The sequence below is a fragment of the Callospermophilus lateralis genome, chromosome 2 (assembly GCF_048772815.1).
Source record: "Callospermophilus lateralis isolate mCalLat2 chromosome 2, mCalLat2.hap1, whole genome shotgun sequence".
NCBI lineage: Eukaryota > Metazoa > Chordata > Mammalia > Rodentia > Sciuridae > Callospermophilus > Callospermophilus lateralis.
This window is the reverse complement of record NC_135306.1, coordinates 6,555,452-6,575,570: the sequence shown is the minus strand read 5'-3', so window position 1 is coordinate 6,575,570 and position 20,119 is coordinate 6,555,452. Positions and strand designations below refer to the sequence as shown.

General features: G+C 41.8%; 2 protein-coding genes across 5 annotated transcripts in view; one reads left to right on the top strand and one right to left on the bottom strand.

Moving 5' to 3' along the window:
* Positions 1-3,815: 3,815 nt before the first annotated feature.
* Positions 3,816-5,844, bottom strand: Dolk (dolichol kinase). Its single transcript, XM_076843089.2, has one exon. The coding sequence runs from the start codon at positions 5,549-5,551 to the stop codon at positions 3,935-3,937; it is 1,617 nt and encodes a 538-aa protein (XP_076699204.2). The 5' UTR covers positions 5,552-5,844; the 3' UTR covers positions 3,816-3,934.
* A 61-nt stretch (positions 5,845-5,905) lies between these two features.
* Positions 5,906-20,119, top strand: part of Nup188 (nucleoporin 188) — a 55,775-nt gene continuing 41,561 nt past the window's right edge. For 2 of the 4 annotated variants that reach the window (XM_076845313.2, XM_076845312.2), the window contains exons 1-4: positions 5,934-5,981; positions 6,311-6,403; positions 13,793-13,847; positions 15,496-15,569. In XM_076845313.2, coding sequence (XP_076701428.2) covers positions 5,950-5,981; positions 6,311-6,403; positions 13,793-13,847; positions 15,496-15,569 — 254 coding nt within the window. In that variant the 5' untranslated portion in view covers positions 5,934-5,949. Of the gene's footprint in view, positions 5,982-6,310; positions 6,404-13,792; positions 13,848-15,495; positions 15,570-20,119 lie in introns of all 4 variants that reach the window. The other 2 variants (XM_076845315.2, XM_076845314.2) reach the window with 1 other exon arrangement.

Sequence of the window (20,119 nt, the reverse complement as noted above, 5' to 3'; positions counted from 1 at the left end):
GTAATATTCCATTGTGTATGTATACCAGTTTCTTTATCCATTCATCTACTGAAGGGGATCTAGGTTGGTTCCACAGTTTAGCTATTGTGAGTTGTGCTGCAATAAACATTGATGTGGCTGTGTCCATATAGTATTATGTTTTTAAGTCCTTTATGTATAGACCAAGGAGTGGGACAGCTGGGTCAAAAGGTGGCTCCATTACCAGTTTTCCAAGGAAACTCCACACTGCTTTCCAAATTAGCTGCACCAACTTGCAGTCCCACCAGCAATGTATGAGTGTGCCTTTCCTCCCACATCTTTGCCAACACTTATTGTTGTTTGTATTCTTTTTTTTTAACAATTGACTTTATTTATTTATTTTTTAATATTTGGCAGACACAACATCTTTGTTTGTATGTGGTGCTGAGGATCTAACCCGGGCCGCACGCATGCCAGGAGAGCGCGCTACCGCTTGAGCCACATCTCCAGCCTCTGTTTGTATTCTTTTTTTTTATTACTTATTTTTTTTTTAGTTATAGGCGGACACAACATCTTTGTTTGCATGTGGTGCTGAGGATCGAACCTGGGCCGCACGCATGCCAGGCGAGCGCGCTACCGCTTGAGCCAAATCCCCAGCCCCCATTTGTATTCTTAATATCTGCCATTTTGACTGGAGTGAGGTGAAATCTTAGAGCAGTTTTGATTTGCATTTCTCTAATTGCTAGAAATGTTGAACATTTTTTTATATATTTGTTGATTGATTGTATATCACCTTCTGAGAAGTGTCTGTTCAGGTCCTTGGCCCATTTATTGATTAGGATATTTTTTTTTTTGAGTTTAACTTTTTGAGTTGTTTATATACACTAGAGATTAGTGCTCTATCTGATGTACAAGTGGTAAAAATTTGCTCCCAAGCTGTGGACTCTCTATTCACTTCATTGATTGTTCCTTTTGCTAAGAAGCTTTTTAGTTTGAATCCATCCCATTTATTAATTCTTGTTTTTAATTCCTGCACTGTAGGAGTCTTGTTAAGGAAGTAGGGGGCTAATCTGATATGATGGAGATTTGGGCCTTCTTTTTCTTCTATTAGGGTCTGTAGTTTAATTACTAGGTCCTTGATCCACTTTTGAGTTGAGTTTTGTGCATGGTGAGAGATAGGGGTTTAATCTCATTTTGTTGCATATGGATTTCCAGTTCTCTCAGCACCATTAGTTTAAGAGCTATCTTTTCTCCAATGTATGTTTTTGGCACCTTTGTCTAATATAAGATAACTGTAATTATGTGGGTTAGTCTCTGTGTCCTCTATTCTGTACCATTGTCTACCAGTCTGTTTTGGTATGCTGTTTTTGTTACTATTGCTCTGTAGTATAGTTTAAGGTCTTGGTATAGTGATGCCACCTGCAAGAAGGTGGCGTCTTGCTAAGGATTGCTTTAACTATTCTGGGTCTCTTATTTTTCCAGATGAATTTCATGTTTGCTTTTTCTATTTCTATGAGGAATGTCATCAGGATTTTGATTGGAATTGCATTAAATCTATATAGTACTTTTGGTAGTATGGTCATTTTGACAATATTAATTCTACCTATCCAAGAACAAGGTAGAGCTTTCCATTTTCTAAGGACTTCTTTAATTTCGTTAGTGTTCTGTAGTTTTTATTGTAGAGGTCTTTCACCTCTTTTATTAGGTTAATTCCCAAGTTGTTGGGTTTTTTTTTTTTTTTTTTTTTTTTTTTTTTTTTTTTGAGGCTATTGTAAATGTGGTACTCTTCCTCATGTCCCTTTCAGAGGATTTGTCACTGATATACAGAAATTGGGCTCCTGTTCTTTGTGCTGTCCAATCCTCTGCTGGAGAGGGGAAAAAAGCCCAGGACCAGGAATCCATTACCAGTCTCTGGTCTCAAGCCAGGCCCTTCCTCTTTCAGGGACATTTCCCTACCTGGACAACAAGGAGGCCAGATCAGGCCTCCAGTGGCCCCTCCTGCTTTGGCATGCTTGGAAGACACTCAGAATTTCTGAAACAACTTCTAAATCCAAAAACCTGCTTAGTGGAGGTCTGGTCCAGAGGTTGCAAAATGGAAATCACTGGCTGATTCCAGACTGCAGATGTGTTTTGTCTGAGCCTCAGCATTTAAAATCAGACTTTTGAGCTGGGGATGTAGTTCAGTGGTACAGCACTTGCCTAGTATGTGCAGTTCTCCAGTTTCATCCACAGCACCAGAAAATATAGCTTTTTAAAATTGGGAAATTCCACATAATAATCCAGGTTTCATTAACTTCATTCAATGAGTGAGCAATTGATAACACTGGGTCCACACTCTAGCAAAGTCACTACAAGCTAGAGCAGCCTCCTTGAGAAAGGCCCACCATAGTTCTCTGTCCTCATTCTGGACATCACTTGTCTAGCTTTGGCAGCCACATCTATAACCTTGGCTTAGTTCTTCCCCTACTGTAAGGCTCAGAGGAGAGCTCTTTCCCAAGGCCACTTAGGGAGCTGGTTAGTGAAGTTGATGCTCTCTCACCCACATTTGCCAACACAGAAGGGAGCCTGGGAGAAGGAATGAGTTTGTTAAGTTTGCTGAGATCCAGGAGAATGTTTTAGTACTCCTCTCTGAGGGAAATGACTTGGCAGTAATTCCTAAGCAGAAGAGTTCCAGCTCTGAAGTTCACGCCTGGCTTCTGGCCGTGGTGGGCCTAAGTTCTTACTCTTCTTACCAGGCTGGGTTACCCAGCATAGGAATCCTGCTGTGCTATCTTTCCATTCAGTGAACGCCTGGTGACTTCTTGCTACTGGCTAGGCTGTTACCCCTGTGGCTTGTGGTCTGGAGTTTGGGATCTGACTGGAGTATGCACCCCCAGTGGACCCATTTTAACTCTCAGAAAACTCCCCAGCCCCGTGAATCTCTCCTAGATTCATATACCATTAGAGACAAGGCTTGGAAATGTGACCCTTTCACTGGAATGTGAAAGGGTTTCAGGAGGGACCCTAGGACAAGGAGTCAGAAATGTCTGACCAATCCTTTTCTATTAGCACTGCCCAGCTACGGAGAGTTTGGAGCGAGGCTGGCTGGAATAGGACTTGAGTCCAGGATCTGATCCTTTCCCTCCAGCCCTTCCAAGTGACCCAGAAGCTGACCCATTTCTCCCTTCAGCTCTTCCTAGCCTAAGTAGGAGAAAACATATGCATTTGGCTCTTTCTCTCTTGGTTCTCCTCCAAGTGAAGTCAGAACAAAGGTCACTCTGGTTTCCAAGTACAACGCATAAAACCTCTTATCTTGCCTGGCCTTTTTTTTTTTTTTCCCCCTCACCTGGCTTTTCAATGAACTGAAGACTGGTCTTGGGTAATAAGGATATCTTCCTTTTTTTTTTTTTAATTTTCAGTTGTTGATAGACCTTTATTTTATTAATTTATTTATATGCGGTGCTGATAATCAAACCCAGTGCCTCACATATGTTAGGTAAACACTACCACTGAGCCACAGCCCCAGCCCAAGACATCTTCCCTTACTGATTGCTAGGCCTGGGTGGGCCATCAGCTGGATACTTCACATACATTATCTCAAATTGGATCCTCTTAACATCCACTTAGGTTCAGACTGGTTAAATGACTCACCTAAGGTCATACAGTTAACAGGTCATGCAGCCAAGATTCTGATCAGATTAACCCTAGAACCTGAAGCTTTAATCATTATGCTCTAATGCCTCAGTGTTCATTTGCGCCTCCCACCACAAAAGCAAAGGGGGCTCTACAATTCAAGTTCTCTGAATTGTTGTACAGTCAGACATTTTTCTTTTTTAAATATTGGCAAAACTAAAACCAGGAGAGGTTTTTATTTTTTATTTTTTATTTTAAGTCTGATTAACTGAAAAACCAAATCTGCTTTTTACCCTTGGCTCTTCATACCCAAGTGGCTAACTGCTGTGGGGACCATTCATTCTCCTCATGTCTCTGTGTAACACTAAGCCATCAGCAATATCAGGAGGTAGAGAGGCAAAAGGAGATTGTCTATCTGTGTAGTATATGCTTCTAAGAGGGATACCATGCTGATGGATCCCAAAATCCAAACATAACTATAGTTTAGGTCCACTCCACTGTCAAAAATTAAGATCAGAGCTACTGAAATGATCTGTGCAAATATAGATGTCATGGTCCCCTCAAAAGTCTTCTTGGTTCCAGGCCAATGGATCTCCCCCATGGTGCTGCCAAAGATGGAGGCCACGGTATCACCCACACCCACAGCCAGGACACCTGCATAGGGGACTAGGGCCCTTGCTCCCCCCAAGCTACCCTTCTGTGTGCAGGGTCTGGGGATCAGCCAAATGGGAAGAGACATGCCCAGAAGCAAGTAGATGTGTGTCAGGATGAGTGGTCCACTGTCTCTTTCATCCAGGAAGAGGGACAGAAGACCCCGCAGAGTGTGACCCAAGGGCTTGATGTGGAAGTAGCGCACATACTCTAAGAAGATAAAGACTGCCAGACATACAGTGGCAGCCACGTACAACAGTGGCCGGTCAAAGATGATACCTGGGATGTAAGTGGCTACCACAATGAAGTGGAAATATTTTCGGGTAATGGTGGGGGCCTGGTGTTTCTTGGACTCAGAAGATGATCGCTTGGCATTCTGGTAGAGCACCACCAGGCAGGCCAAGGTGGCCAGCAGGGACCAATAGGCTAGGAGGTAGATGCGGGTTTCTGTCTGGAAGAGGAACTGAAGAAGCCAAAGCAGTGGATTCCTATGGATGAGCCAGTGCAGCCAGGGTAGGACTACCCCAAGTCCCAGCACACAAGTCATGAGGTGGAAAAAGATGGAGGAAGCCCAAGTGCCTGAATCCATGAAGACAAAGAGAGTGCTGAAGAAGATGCCCATGAGCACCATCCCTACCACAACCACCAGCAGGAAGAAGTCCACTGGGTCCCCCTGGCTTTCTACAACAGTCAGAGAACGCTTGATGAGCTGGTTGAGGACAAAGCTGATGCCACCCAGTACCAGCAGTGCCTCCCCAGGAGTGAAGCAGCGGGGCATCAGATACAGCAGGATCATGTTGAGATAAACAAAGATCAGCAGCACTTCTAGGACTTCGATCACCTCGCCCACGCTAAGCGAGTGCTTCATGATATAAATGATGACACCTCCTGCCAAACCTGAGATGGCACAAGTGTTGGTGGGCACTGGGCGAGTGATGCCCAGAGCCAACACCGAGGAGAAGAGGGCCACTGCCATGCCAGTGGCTGCCACCACAATGCCGAAGCGCTCGAAGTGCGGGTTCCCAGAAGCCTGGCAGCGCTCCTTCATGACCACTCCCAGCAGAGGCATGACCATGGAGGCGGGCAGTAGGCCACTGTTTGCAGACATTCGGAACTGGAAGACGGCATTTCCTTGCTGTAGCAGCCGATCCCACTTGTACTGGACGTAGAAGGCCTGCACTGCGAGGGCTACTGCGCACCACGAGTATCGGTCCCAGACGGTCGCGTGGATGCTCACCACTACTGCGAACACCACTGCCGCCTCTGCCAGCACTGTACCGCTCAGGAGAGCCCCGGACTCCGGGGCTGCCGGAGGGCACTTTCGGGTCATGTCTATACGCCTAGGGCTCTGGGGAAGTCGGGGTGAGTAGGGACGCCTTGGCCTCTGGGCCCCTCACCCAGCCACGAAGAGAGCAGCAGCTTCACTCTGCCAACAATCTTCTCCAGCTTTAAGGAGGGAGCTCCACCAGCAGGTCACGGTCTGCGGCTAGAAGCTAGCGCCCGATGACTCTTCACTGCCTCCAACCTATGGTGCAGACGTCGCCGCTCTTCGGCTCTCTTTACGGGCTCCACCGCCCCCACCACGGGTTCCTCACGTCCCTGGGCATCGCCATCTTGGCCCCGCCCCGCTGTCACGTGACTAAAGATACCGCCTACGCGCCGGGTCCCGGGGCGAGCGGTCACGTGGGAGCGGCGTCTGGGGGCGGGGCTGGGCGCGCGCGCGCGAAGATGGCGGCCGCCGCCGGTGGACCGTGTGTGAGGTGCGGAGCGGGCCAAGTCGGCGGGGGCGGCTGTGAGGCTCCGGGTGGAAGCTGAACGGGAGCGGGGCGGGAGTTGGGAGCGGGATGAGGTGGTGGCGGCGGGACGAGCCCGGGCCGGGTGGACAGGCGCTGAGACGGGAGGCGGTTACGTCCAAACGGTCCCCGCGCGCGGGGACCGGAGGGCACTTGTGAGAGAACGGGCCAGCTGCTGCCCCCTTCGCTCGGCGCCGGGCCTCCGTCTGCTCACCCGGGTCCCTTTTGCTTCCTCCCTTCTCCCCACCGGCGCGTCTCGTGGCGCCCCACCCACGCTTCCTCGTCCGGCGGTGAAGCTCCCTCGAGGCGCGACGGAGCGCTTCGCGGTCGCCTGGAGGGTCCGCCACCCGTCCCGGCTGCAGCCTCCCCGCGTCCTGCCCCGGCACCGGGTAGGCCTTGCCCGCGCCCCAGGTTCTCCCCCGAGGGCTCTCTTTCTCCGCGCTTCTGTTCATTTTTTTTCATGCATTGGTTCAGTTAGCCGACTGGCTCCCATCAGCTGAGAGATTCCAGGCACTGTGTTAGGCTTTAGGGGAGAGAAGATGAATTGCTGAAAAGACAGCACTCCCTGGAAGATGCTTACTAGCGCCATCCCATGGCGAAGCGCTTTGTCGGCGTCATCTCATCCAATTCCCACAGCCCGGAGAGGCGCTGTATATTATGCAGATGACTCAGAAGTCCAATTCATAAATAGTCCCGTGGTAAAATTGGAGGCTCTCCGACTCCAAAGCTGTAACCACACCACAACACCAGACCACATCGTCCACGTTACTGCTTGAAGAAGTGTCTTCATTCTCCCCACCACCCTCCTTCCTGTCACTTCTTGTTGCCTGTGCCAGCAGTTTTCCCTACTTTTTTTTGTCTCCTTCACCACTGTATCCTAAACACCCAGAAGAACACGTAAATATTTATTACACACATTGCCAGTATTCTCCAATATCACTGTCTTCCCTTCTCACCCAGCTGAAAGTGAGATTTTTCTTTGGAGTTTCCCCAGGGTGAGTTATGATCCTTGTGAGGACCAGTTTGGATTTCCCTCCTGCTCTTTCCTGTCAGCCGTTATATTGATTGGCTGCCTGGTCTTCTGTGCCTTCCTTTTCTAGGTCTGCTTCATTGTCATTGTGGAGCCTGCACAAAATTTAGCTACTGTAGGATAAGGCATGTTCTTTTAATGAGAAAACAGGGGAAGAAAAGTTTTGATTTGCCAGCATTGTTGTGCTGAGGAACCTACCAAACATCCTCAAGATAGACATTTGGATTTCTAGGCAATTCTCTGCTCATGATTTGTATTAGAGTGATTTTTCTTTTAGCGCTGGGGGGCTTGTTCATAGCAGTTGGGATTATATTGAGCAGCCATTCTGTTTGAAATGCCTAGAGGTCTGGACTAAGAAAATTTTCATTCTGTTCCTGGTGCCTCCTGATTTGCAGTTGACCTCAGACAGGTCTATCCTTTTGATCTCCTGTTTCTCCAAATGTGAATCCTTTTCAGGGGAGTATTTGAGGTGACTATGAAGTATGTTGTTCTTGTAGCAAAGTCATTGTGTGTGTGAAAATGACTTGGCAATAGTCAAAATGGAAGAATACTTTTACTCAAGAGTTTGGGGAATGTCGTTTGAGGTTGTCAGTTTAAATATTGACATTTTTGTGTTTGCTTGTGTTCTTCAGTTAATATCTTTGTAGAAGTCTTGAGTGGTGTAGGTATGCTTGAAAGTATACACAGGGCTGCAGTTTGAAAAGCTCTTTCTGCTAATCTTGAATCTCAACTTTACACAAGAGAGGTGTATCCCATCTGTGGAGTTAGATGGGCAGTGGCTGGTTTTATTATCTCTATGTGGAATACAACCGAGTTTCTCAAAAGAACTGTCTCATTAGAGTAGCCCAGCTATCTTAGCTTTCTCCAAAAGGACTGAATTGTAGAAACTATTACTCCTGACCTCCCAGTAGCGTTCACTAAAAGTTTATAATCAAATCAATCTCTGTAAGGAAGATAATGTCCAGTATCCTTTATTTCATCTCTTTCAGAAATGGACTTTCAAGTTTGCTAGAATTTTTGGACTGGAAGTCAATATATTTTTTTAAACTTTAACTTTGAGGCAATTAAATTTTTGTGTTTTAGTTTCTTCCCCAAATACTTAGCTCAGTTTCATTTATTTATTGAGCAAATAAATGAGCAACACTCTAGCACTTATTTAGTTTCTTTAAAATGTATTTAGAAAATGTTTCCCTGAGACTTTAGATTGAACATCATAGTTCCAGCTGTATCTGTTATGTTGTTTAGTGTTTATTTTTATTTTTTTATGATACTGGGGATTGAACCCAGAGCTTCACAAGTGCTAGGCAAGCTCTCTATTACTGAGCTACATCCCCAGCTGCCCCACCCCCACCCCGTTTAGTTTTCATAACTCTGCCTCTGGCTCCTGAGTCACAGAGATTACTGGCCTGCCCCTGTATGTCCAGCATCTGTTGTTTTTTTGAGAATCACATGACTCAAACCTTCATGTCCCAGTTTGAGGTGAGGTCTTTCCTCCATCCCTAGAACAGTTCCTAGTGATCTCTCTTCTCTGACACTGTTCTATATGATTATGTTCCTTTTGACTTTCTAATTATTAGTATCATTCCCTTAAGTACTTTTCTTTTTGTGCTTTATGCAAAGAGCATTTAATGTGTTTGTCTTTTGCAGTGTTAAGCTTAAGAGTATAGAGCTTATGAAAGTTTTAGATTTCTTTGTATTTTTGTTATTCCCCACCAGCAAATGTGTAGCAATTGAAGAACCATTAACTCTTACTTCTACAAGGATTCCTTTCTTGATAAACAATAATTTTCTCTTTGATTCCACTGCCTCTTGTCACTTGGTTGGGGGAGTGGCTACTGAAATTTAATTCAGAGGTACTCTTCTACTGAGCTATGTCCCCAGCCCTTTTTAAATTTTGAGACAGGGTGTCACTAAGTTGCCAAGACTGGACTGAAACTTGCAATCCTTCTGCTTCAGCCTCCCAAGTAGCTAGGGTTACAGCTTTGCACCACCATGCCCAGCTAAACAGAAGGGGGGTGGACATTTAACTCTTTATGGGTGCTGGGGCTTGAATCCAGGGCCTCACACTTGCTTGGCAAGCACTCCGCCACTGAGTTACATCTCTAGCTCTTATCTTATTTTTTTGAGTAGTGAATATAAACGGTGTTGTGTTACTCTGGGCACTGATCTCCAATCTTATTTAGCAGCAGAATCTTATTTGGGGTGGTGGGTTGGGGGAGTGCCAATATATTAAACATAAATGACAGATTAGACTTCTACCAACCAGGGCTTTTACCTGCTCCCCTGAGGCACAATGATGCTCTAGGGTAGTAGTATTTAAGGAATTCATCTGGGGTGTTTAGTTTACAATGTAGATTTTCCATGTGTAGCCTCCAAAAGAATAGCATGGGATGGTGACCAAGGTTCTGTAAGGTTGCTGTATCCTTCCCAGATGATTTCGCTGTAAGTGGTCTGAAGGCCAATTGCTTTTTTGGGAGGAGGTACCAGGGATTGAGCTTAGGGGCACTCACCCACTGAGCCACACCCCCAGCCCTATTTTGTATTTTATTTAAAGACAGGGTTTCACTGAGTTGCTTAGTACTCGCTTTTGCTGAGGCTGGGTTTGAACTCAAGATCCTACCTCAACCTCCTGAGCCGCTGGGATTATAGGTGTGTGCCACTGTGCCTGGCTCCAATTGCATTTTTGAGAAACATTGTTTTAACATACTGTACTTTAAAAAAACAATGTACAAATATGCAGGGTGCAATGGTGCACCCCTGTAATCTTAACTACTCAGAAGGCTGAGGCAGGAGGATCACAAGGAGGCCTACCTGAGTAACTTATTGATACCTTGTCTCAGAATAAAAATAAAAGGGCTGGGGGTATAGCTCAGTGGTAGAGTGCTCCTGGGTTCAGTCCCTAGTATGAAGAAAGAAAAAGGAAAAAAATTATGCAAGTATTGATATGACAAATGGCAACAGCTTGGATATGAGAAAACAAGGAATTATGGATCTTGATTGGTCTTTGAATGCAGGTATTGGTCTTTTTAGTTTCTGTGGGAATCACTATTAGCTAGCTATGGGGATCTGTTTTGAAAGGAAATGCAGATGAGTTCAAGTAAGCTAGTACCTAAGCTTTTTGAAATTAGAAGATGATTAAGAAAGTGAATTAGCCTAGGCATACAAAAGCCTTCAATTAGTGAAATATTTCTTTCCATAAATTTGTATATACTTTTGCGTCCATTATTGGCTGTGAATTTTTTGTAATAATAGATATCTGATTATTATTATAATATCTGATTATTATTATTTATTATTCCTATCTGTGCAAACCAGAAAGGAAAAGATAAAGGAAAAAAAATACATGCCATTTTCTTTTTTAATATTTAGTTTTTAGTTTTAAGTGGATACAATATCTTCATTTTATATTTATGTGGTGCTGAGGATCGAACTCAGTGCCTCAAGCATACCAGGCAAGCGCTCTACCGCTGAGCCACGACCCTAGCCCATACATGCCATTTTCTTTTTTTGGTACCGGGGATCTAAACCAGAGAAGCTTAACCACTGAGCCACATCTCCAGCCCATTTTTATATTTTACTTAGACACAGAGTCTCACTGAGTTGCTTAGGCCCTTGCTTAGTTGCTGAGGCTGACTTTGAATCCAGGATCCTCCCGCCTCAGCCTCCTGAGCCTCTAGGATTACAGGCATGTGCCACCTTGTCCGGCATTTCTTTTCTTTTTTTTTGTTCTGGGAATTGAACCCCAAGGCCTTACACATTCTAGGCAAGTACACTATGTCAGTTAAAATAACGCTTTTGCTTTATTTTTGTTAATTAAAATATATCACACAAGTTAGAGAATAATTATACCTTTATAAAAGACTTACTTTTAAAATTTTACTGTGAATTTCTTAAATGGTGAGCTTGCCTTTTTGTTTTAAATTACTTAAGGCTTGAATTACACCTTTTTACTCTCAGCGTAAAGGGACACATTTGTTTCATTAAATGAATCTAATCTCCTAATTACTTTTGAACAATGAATGCTAACTTGTTATCAGAAAAGATGATTAGTGATTCCAGTGTGCTGTTGGGGAAGTTGGTGGCTATAGATTTAACAGAATCTAAGTTATTTTCTCAGAAGTATTAGCCATTAGGAAAGAGATTTATAATTTTAGTTGTGCTTAAGCCTCTTTTGATGGGAGAAATCCTGAAGGACAATTTTTAGATGGACCTAGGACTTTGTGTTACAGTGTTAATGGGAAAACAGTTTTCCGTGTATCTTCATAGTTAGCAGAGCTTGCCTTCTCTTTGTTAAATGTTTAATTAAATTAATTAACTTATTTTGTGGTATAGTATATTTTGTTAGGGCCTTTCATCTTTACTTTGCAGATAAATTTTCTTAAGTGGTGTTTGTTTCAGGTTACTATTCTAGGTACTGATTTGGGATCTCACAAAATATAACCCCTGTGCTGCTTATAACTCTTTCTTGAGAGCATTTTTTTTTCTTTTCTTTTCTTTTTTTTTTTTTTTTAAGTTTTTGGCAGACACAACATCTTTCTTTGTATGTGGTGCTGAGAATCGAACCCGGGCCGCTTGCATGCCAGGCCAGTGTGCTACCGCTTGAGCCACATCCCAGCCCCTTGAGAGCATTTTTTCAAAATAACTTTTATTTATTTATTTATTTATCTGTCTGTCTATTTATTTATGGTGCTGATGGTCAATGCCAGTGCCTCACAAGTGCAAGTGCACTACCATCCCCTCTTGAGAGCATTTCTTTTTTTTTATATTTGATATTTTTTTAGTTGTAGATGGACACAATGCCTTAATTTTTATTTATTTATTTTTATGTGGTGCTGAGGATCGAACTCGGTGCCTCACCTGGTCTAGGTGAGTGCTGTACCACTGAGCCACAACCCCAGCCCTTGAGAGCATTTCTTATTGGTTACATTTGGATATTTAATTCTAGACTTAAGCCCTAAGACCAATTTTTGTGAAATTCTAAAGGTATTGATGAGGGCAGGAGCTTGAGGTAAGCACACTCTGGGGATTGTAGCTTATTTGAAGAAACACTGGTAACGGTGTGTGTGTGTGTGTGTGTGTGTGTGTGTGTGTGTGTGTGCGCGCGCGCGCGCGCATGTTTGGTATCAGGGATTAAACGCAGGAGAGCTTAATCTCTGAGACACATCCCATCCTTTTTTATTTTTTGAGACAGGGTTTTATTAAGTTGCTTAGGGACTTGCTAAGTTGCTGAGGCTGACTTTGAAATTTGCGATCCTCCTGCCTCAGCCTCTCAAGCCTCTGGGATTATAGGTGTGTGTCACCACACCTGATGTGTTTTATCTTGTAAGTACCTCTGGTTCTGGCATTTGGTAGGAATTCATTAATGAATGAATGTAGGACTGTTGTAATGGCTGTTAGACTTCACTGAGAAAGTGAATTATATTGCATTGTATCATTAGAATTTTTTCTAGAGGTTACAATGTAAAATATATGTAGTTCTTTTCTAGATTCTTCTTCCATATTGGTTACTACATTGTAGTGAGAAGGGCAGAGAAATTTTTTTGTTGCTGAAGATTGATCCCTGGGCCTTTTGCATGCTAAGCATGTGCTTAGCACTGAGCTGCACCCCTAACTCCAAGATAGAAGTTTTAAATTGAGGTGTCTTGGTATGGAGGATATACTGTAATTTATTAATTACTATATTTCATTAATTCTAAGGTACAAAACTTTTCATAATTTTAGTGCCGCTGTAATCCATTTATGTTGTATTATTAATGAGTTGTCACAGTTTATTGAAAGCGTTGCCTCACACGTGTGGGGCACATAATTTATTGAAATCATTTAGTGAACCATAAATGATGACATATCTTACAATTAATGCCAGCTTTTTCATTCTTTTTGTTGTTTGTTTAATGCAGTATTTGAAGTTGAATCCAGAGTCTCTTTATTTTAGGGAAGAGCTCTGCCACTGAGATATGTCTCCAACCCTTTTTATTTTTTATTTTTTTTGTGACGGGGTCTTGCTGAGTTGCCTAGGCAGGTTTCAAACTTGTGATCCTCTTGCTTCGGCTTCCCAGGTCACTGAGATTATAGGGGTGTTGTGCTGTGCCTGCCTGCATCTGTTTTCTATCTCTTTCTGTTTTCCTTTGCAGTACTGGGGATTAAACTCAGGGCCTCAAGCCTGCTTGACAATCTCTTTGCCAACAAACTATACCTGCAGCTCTAATGGCATCTTAAATTTTGTGTTGAAATGTGGTAACTGTTTCTTAATTTTTATTTGAGGATCGTATTTCTAAGATCATGCACAGGATTACTTTTCCAAAACTTTCCAAAACAGATTGTCTCTTGTGTGTGGGTTTGTCTGTTTGCTTTTAAAGACTAGACATAGATGGGTGTAGAGATACTTACTATGATTATAGCTGCTCAGGAGGCTGAGGCAGGAGGATCCTGAGTTCAAGGCAACTTGGAAAGACCCTGTTTCAAAATAAACAAGAAAAAGCACTGGGGAGGGCTGGAGTTGTGGTTCAGTGGTAGAATATTTGCCTCACATGTGTGGGGCACTGGGTTTGATCCTCAACACCACATTAAAAAATAAATAAATAAACAAAACAAAGTTTAAAAAAAAAAAAAAGCTCTTGGAATGTAAGTCGGTGGTAGAATGCCCTTGGGTTCCATTCCTGGTAGCATATAGTCAAATAGCTATGAGGTAGCTTAGTCAAATTTATATAATCTAGAAGGGCAAACCTACCTCTGCTTTCTCATTTTTCAGGAGCAGTAGAGAACTGTGGACAATTCTACTTGGAAGGTCAGCTCTGAGAGAACTGGTAAGTGGTAATGTTCTTGAGCAGCTTCAGAGTTTTTTGTGTATCTAATGTTACAAAAAATAAAACTGCCGGACTGGGGTTGTGGCTCAGCGGTTGAGTGCTCCTTTAGCATGTGTGAGGCCCTGGGTTCGAGCCTCAGCACCACATAAAAATAAATAAAATAAAGGTTCGGTTTCCAACTACTTCTAAAAAATAAATGTTTTTAAAAAAAACTGCCTTTAAAGTGGGAAGTAAACACATTTTCTTATTCCTAAACTTTATAAATATTGTACATGTTCAGCCTCTATTTGCAGATATGGGAATGTGTCTTGGTTATTGAAGTTTTCTAAGTCTGCCTTTCTTTGTACTTCATTGATTCCTGTTCTGAAAAAATACCAGTGCTGATTCATCAGCTGTGGTGCGGAGGGGTTCAAATACCTTTCTCCTGCCTCAGGCTAAGATGGATTCTCAGGCTTTTTTGTTTCATACTCTCCTTACCTTTTCTTCATTTTCCTTCTTCTTCCTTTAGGTCAGAGAGGCTGTGGTTTCTAGGACATTGCCAAGTATATGATCAATAAAGGGAGTTATTCATGTTGATCCTTGGGTAGTGGGCCCTGTGAGGATAGAGTGTTAAGATGATGTTGTTATAATTAACATAATAATGTGAATACCCATTTTAGAGCCTTTAACTGAGAATTCTCCTTCTAGGGTGAGTCTTCAGAGAAGGAAATCCTTGAAAGGTTGTGTGCACAAAGCTTTTTGCACTTCATTATCTTATCCATCCATCACCTCTCTCTGGTGATTCTGGGGAATGAACCCAGGAATGCTCTACTATGGAGCTACATCCCCATCCTTTTTTATTTTCTGTTTTGAGACCAGGTCTTGCTAAGTTGCTCAGGCTGACTTTGAACTTGTATCTTCCTGCCTCAGCCTCCTGTGTCACTGTGGTTGCAGGCACATACCACTATGCCTGGCTCTTTATTTATATATGTATTTTTAAATATTTATTTTTTGGTTGTAGGTGAACACAATATCTTTATTTTATTTTTATGTGGTGCTGAGAATCGAATCCAGGGCTTCAAACGTGGTAGGCGAGCGCTGTGTCTCCATATAATGATATAAATAATTTATAATATAATATAAACCACATAAAAATGAAATTATTGTGTCCACCTACAACTAAAAAATAAATATTAAAAAAAAAATTGTGGTTGGGCTGGGGATATATAGATCACTTGGTAGAGTGATTGTCTTGCATGCTCTGGGTTCAATCCCCAGCACCATATACACACACAAAAAAAACCTGTCAAATCTTACTGTATGTTAATTGTATCTCAATAAAATTAACACAAAAATTGTTTAAAAAATTATGATTAACTTAAGCGTATCTAACATTAGATGAAATGGTAAATAAATTACAATCTAGCCACTTGATGAATTATTGTGCAACCACTACAAAATATGTTTATCAGAAATTTCCTAGTAAGGGCAAATCATTATACTACAGTGTTTAGCTAAAGAAAAGGTGGTTACAGAATTCTGTGTTCAGAATGATTTCAAATGTGGAGGAAAATGCATTTTAAAGAGGCTCAATGGAATATGTATTTCTCAGTGTGATCCTAGAATCTGATTAAAGTTGCATTTGTATAATTGCCTTGTTCTTTTCCAGAATCAGATTGAAGCAGAATTGAATAAACATTGGCAGCGGTTGTTAGAAGGGCTTTCTTACTACAAACCTCCAAGGTATGGTGATTCCATGAGTCTTGTAATTTCTCTGAGGAAACTGGCATAGATGAAACCATTCTTACAGATTCCTTTATTATATTGCTGGTTAGGTAGATCAGAGAGAATATAGTTTAGTTATCAATTAAAAAGAATATGGTACCTTTTTTTTGTAGTGAAAGAAAGGGAAATTTATTCTAGAAATGTAATATTGTACAATCCACTTATCTAAACTGTGTCTGAGGTTGTGGATTCATTAAGTATTCAGTTGCTATTCTTAATATTTATTTATGGCTTGTGAAGCACTATTTATTTATTAGCTAGTGAAGCACTAGCTAATGACACAGAGCAGTGAACAGTGATATCAACTGACACTTCTGTAGGTTTACTGTATACCAGTTTAAGAATGCATTTTGACACATCATACGTAAATGGAGTATAACTTCTCATTCTTCTGGTCCTACATATGATGTAGGTCATATAATCACATATGCAGATAGGGTTATAATGTCTGATTCATTCATTCAATCATTTCTATACCCCCATCCATCCTCTGCTTCCTTCACTCCCCTCTGTCTAATCCAGAGTACCTCTCTTCTCCCCCTTTATTGTGAATTAGCATCCACATAGCAGAAAAAACAGTCAAGCCTTTGGCTCTTTGGTATTGACCTATTTTGCTTAGCATAACCAGTTGTTTTTTTTAAGTATTTGTTTTATCATTAATTAATCCTTATAATGATCCTTTGAAATAATATGTTTTGTGGTACTGGGGATTGAACAGGGTGTGACGTACGCTAGGCATGTACTCTACCACCAGACTGCATCCATCCCCAGCCCTTTTTAATTTTAGTCTTAAGACAGGGTCTTGCAAAGTTACCTAGGCTGGTCTTGAGCTTGTGATCTTCCTCCTTGAGCATCTCAAGTAGTTGTGATTGCAGACCTGCACCACCACACCTGGATGAGATAGTTTACTCTTTTTTTTTTTTTTGATACTGAGATCGAATTCAGAAGTGCTTAAACCATTGAGCCACATCCCCAGCCCCCCCTTTTTTTAAGAGAGAGAGATTTTTTAAAAAAATATTTATTTTTCAGCTTTTGGCAGACTCAACATCTTTTGAGAGAGAGAGAGAGAGAGAGAATTTTAATATTTATTTTATTTTTTTAGTTTTCGGCGGACACAACATCTTTGTATGTGGTGCTGAGGATTGAACCCAGGCTGCATGTATGCCAGGCGAGTGCGCTACCGCTTGAGCCACATCCCCAGCCCATTGAGCCACATCCCCAGCCCTCAACATCTTTATTTGTATGTGGTGCTGAGGATAGAACCTGGCGCCGCACACATGCCAGGCGAGTGTGCTATCGCTTGAGCCACATCCCCAGCCCCCCAGCCCTTTTTTATATTTTATTTAGAGATAGGGACTTGACAAGTTGCTCAGTCTTGAACTCACCATCCTCCTGCCTCAGACTCTGGAGCTGCTGGGATTACAGGTGTGCACCACTGCTCCTGGCTAGTTTTCTATTTTTAACAATAATAATAAAATATGTTAGACAAGAATGGAGGGCTGGAGATGAAACTCAGCGGTAGAGGGCTTGCTTAGCCATCCTTTATGTTGTGGATTTTCTGTGAAATGTGAGAATCTTTTAAAATATATTTTAGTTGTCAATGGATCTTTATTTATTTTTATGGTGCTGAGAATTGAATCCAGTGTCTCACACATGCTAGGCAAGTGCTCTACCACTGAGCCACAACCGCAGCCCCTTGCTTAGCATCTTTAAGGCCCTGGGTTTGATCTCCAGCAACCCCCACAAAGAAGCAATAGAGATTCATTTATCATAATTCCTATTGTACGTCTTCCCCTGTTGTACATCAGAGTCCTGTCATCCTCATTTCCCTTCTTGTGGGAGGCCGACATAGTATGTGACCAGCATTTGTCTCCCCTTCTGATTGGTGTGGCATTGTCGGTCACCTTGTGATCTGTTTGCCTAGGTAACCTTATCTTTAGGGTCAAGCAAATGTGTCTTTGTGTATGGGTGTGCCTTCCTACATCCCCATGGGTGGAGCTACGTTCACCTGTTCCTTTGTAATATTACCCCTTGCCATGTTTGGGATAGAATGTTCCATGGAAACACCTTTTGTGTGTCCCCTTGTCTTATTCTGCCCTTGTGTGTGGCCTTCCCAGATGTCAGTCAATCTGCTGACAGCTGACTCAGCCCCTTGAAACCTGACCCCTTGCCTCATTTGAATGGCTTCTTCTCAATAAAAGAGTCAGCATGTGTGCTCTCTCCCTCTCCCTCCCTCCCCCCCCTCTTTCTGCGGACCCTTAAGGTCAGAGGAGCCATCATAGCACCCCCAAAGAAAAAGGTATTTCTATCTCTTTTGTGGTTATTTCACGCAGCCCAGTTCCCCTGGAGTGACCCGAAGTGTTTTAGTAGTCGCTTGCAATTCGGCACCTTCTACTGCTGAACATCTGTTGAATTTATTACATAATTTTTTTTTTTTTTTTTAGTTGTTGATAGACCTTTATTTTATTTTATTTATTTATATGCGGTGCTGAGAACTGAACCCAGTGCCTCACACATGCCAGGCAAGTGAGCTACCACTGAGCCACAGCCCCTTGAATTTATTGTCTTTATCATCTTTTTTCTCTCAGGTTAATGATGAACTTTTTGTTGTTGTTTAGCAATGAATTCTTCCTCCTTAATTATTTTGAAATACTTCCTAGATACTGTTTTACCTGTAAATACTTCATTAAATATCTAAAACATATGAACTTTAAAAAAAATACAATCAATACTTTATCACCCTTAGATACTCTTATTATCATTGTTTCCATTTTACAGGTGGGGAAAGTGAGGCACAAAGAGGTTAAGTAATTTACCCAAGGTCACACAGCTAGTAAGTGGTGGTACCAGGATTCAAACCTGGCGGTTTACTCCAGTGTCTGTGTTTTTAATTATTATTCCATGTTGTGTCTTTCAGAACTTTTGTTTACCCGTATACTAACCTTTATTATTTTTTTTAATATATTTTTCAGTTGTTGATGGACCTTAATTTTATTCATTTATTTATATGCGGTGCTGAGAATCAAACTCAGTGCCTCACACATGCTAGGCAAGTGTTCTACCACTGAGCCACAGCCCCACACTAACCTTTATGTTGTGGATTTTCTATGAAATGTGAGAATCTTTTTTAAAAAAATCCAACAACATTGTGTTTCAGGTCATAGAAAGGACATTATAGCTTTTCGTTCTTTTTTTTTTTTGTTGTTGTTGTTGTTTTTAATATGCTTTGGTTCATACCCAGTGCCTTGCATCTACTACTTACATGCTCTATCACTGTTTTCTTTAAAAAAAAAAAGAAAAAATGTAGTTGTAGATGGACAGCATGCCTTTATTTTATTTGTTAATGTTTATGCGGTGCTGAGGATCGAACCCAGTGCCTTGCATCTACTGCTTACATGCTCTATCACTGTTTTCTTTTCTTTTTTTTTTTTTTTTAAATGTAGTTGTAGATGGACAGCATGACTTTATTTTATTTGTTAATGTTTATGCGGTGCTGAGGATTGAACCCAGTGCCTCATGCATGCTAGACAAGCACTCTACCACTGAGCTACAACCCCGGCCCCTCTATCACTGTTTTCTACTTTTATTTTCTAAAGAGAAAAATGCCCTTTGCAGTAATGTGGAATTTGAAGTCCCGTAGATTTTTATTTTTTTAAAAAAACTAAAACTAAACTCTAGACTTTTGGAATTTAATCAGTTTTTTCTTTAATTCCCTCTCTTACAGAATCCAATCCAGGAGTACTATATTACAGTTAGTTATGTCTCCTAAATGTCCACTTAGCTGTGACAACATCTCAGTTTTTTCTTAATTTTCATGCTCTTAATTTGGATTTGTCTAATATTTTTCTCATTAGACTTTGGGTGTGAGTTTTGGGAAGAATATACAAGAATTTACAGAGGTGAAGTACCTCTTTTTTTGGTCTTGGGGATCGAACCCAGGGGAGCTTAACCATTGAGCCACATCCCCAGCCCTTTTTTTTTGTTGTTGTTATCATAATTGGACACAATACCTTTATTTTATTAATTTATTTTTTAAATGTGGTGCTGAGGATCCAACCGAGGTCCTCGCACGTGCTAGGTGAGCTTTCTACTGCTGAGCCACAACCCCAGCCCCTGCAGTCCTTTATAAAAATATTTTTACTAGAGACAGGGTCTCACTGAGTTGCTTAGGGCCTTGCTAAGTTTCTGAGGCTGGTTTTGAACTTGTGATCCTCCTGCCTCAGCCTTCTATGCTGCTTGGGATTATAGGCATGTGCCACTGTGCCCAGCTGAAATACCATTCTTGTATCAGAGGGCGTGTTCCTCAAAATTAGTAGTAGTGGGGTCTGGGGTTGTGGGGTTGGGTTCAATCCTCAGCTCCACATAAAAATAAAAAAATGAAGGTATTATGTCCAACTACAACTAAAAAATGAGTATTAATAAAAAAAATTACTAGTAATGTTTACCTGATTCACACAGTTATTTGTGGGGTTTTCCTCTGTAGTTACTTTGTTCACTTTCCCTACTCT

Coding starts and splice junctions, on each gene's coding strand:
- Dolk (XM_076843089.2), bottom strand. CDS start 5,551: ATGACCCGAAAGTGCCCTCCGGCAGCCCCGGAGTCCGGGGCTCTCCTG.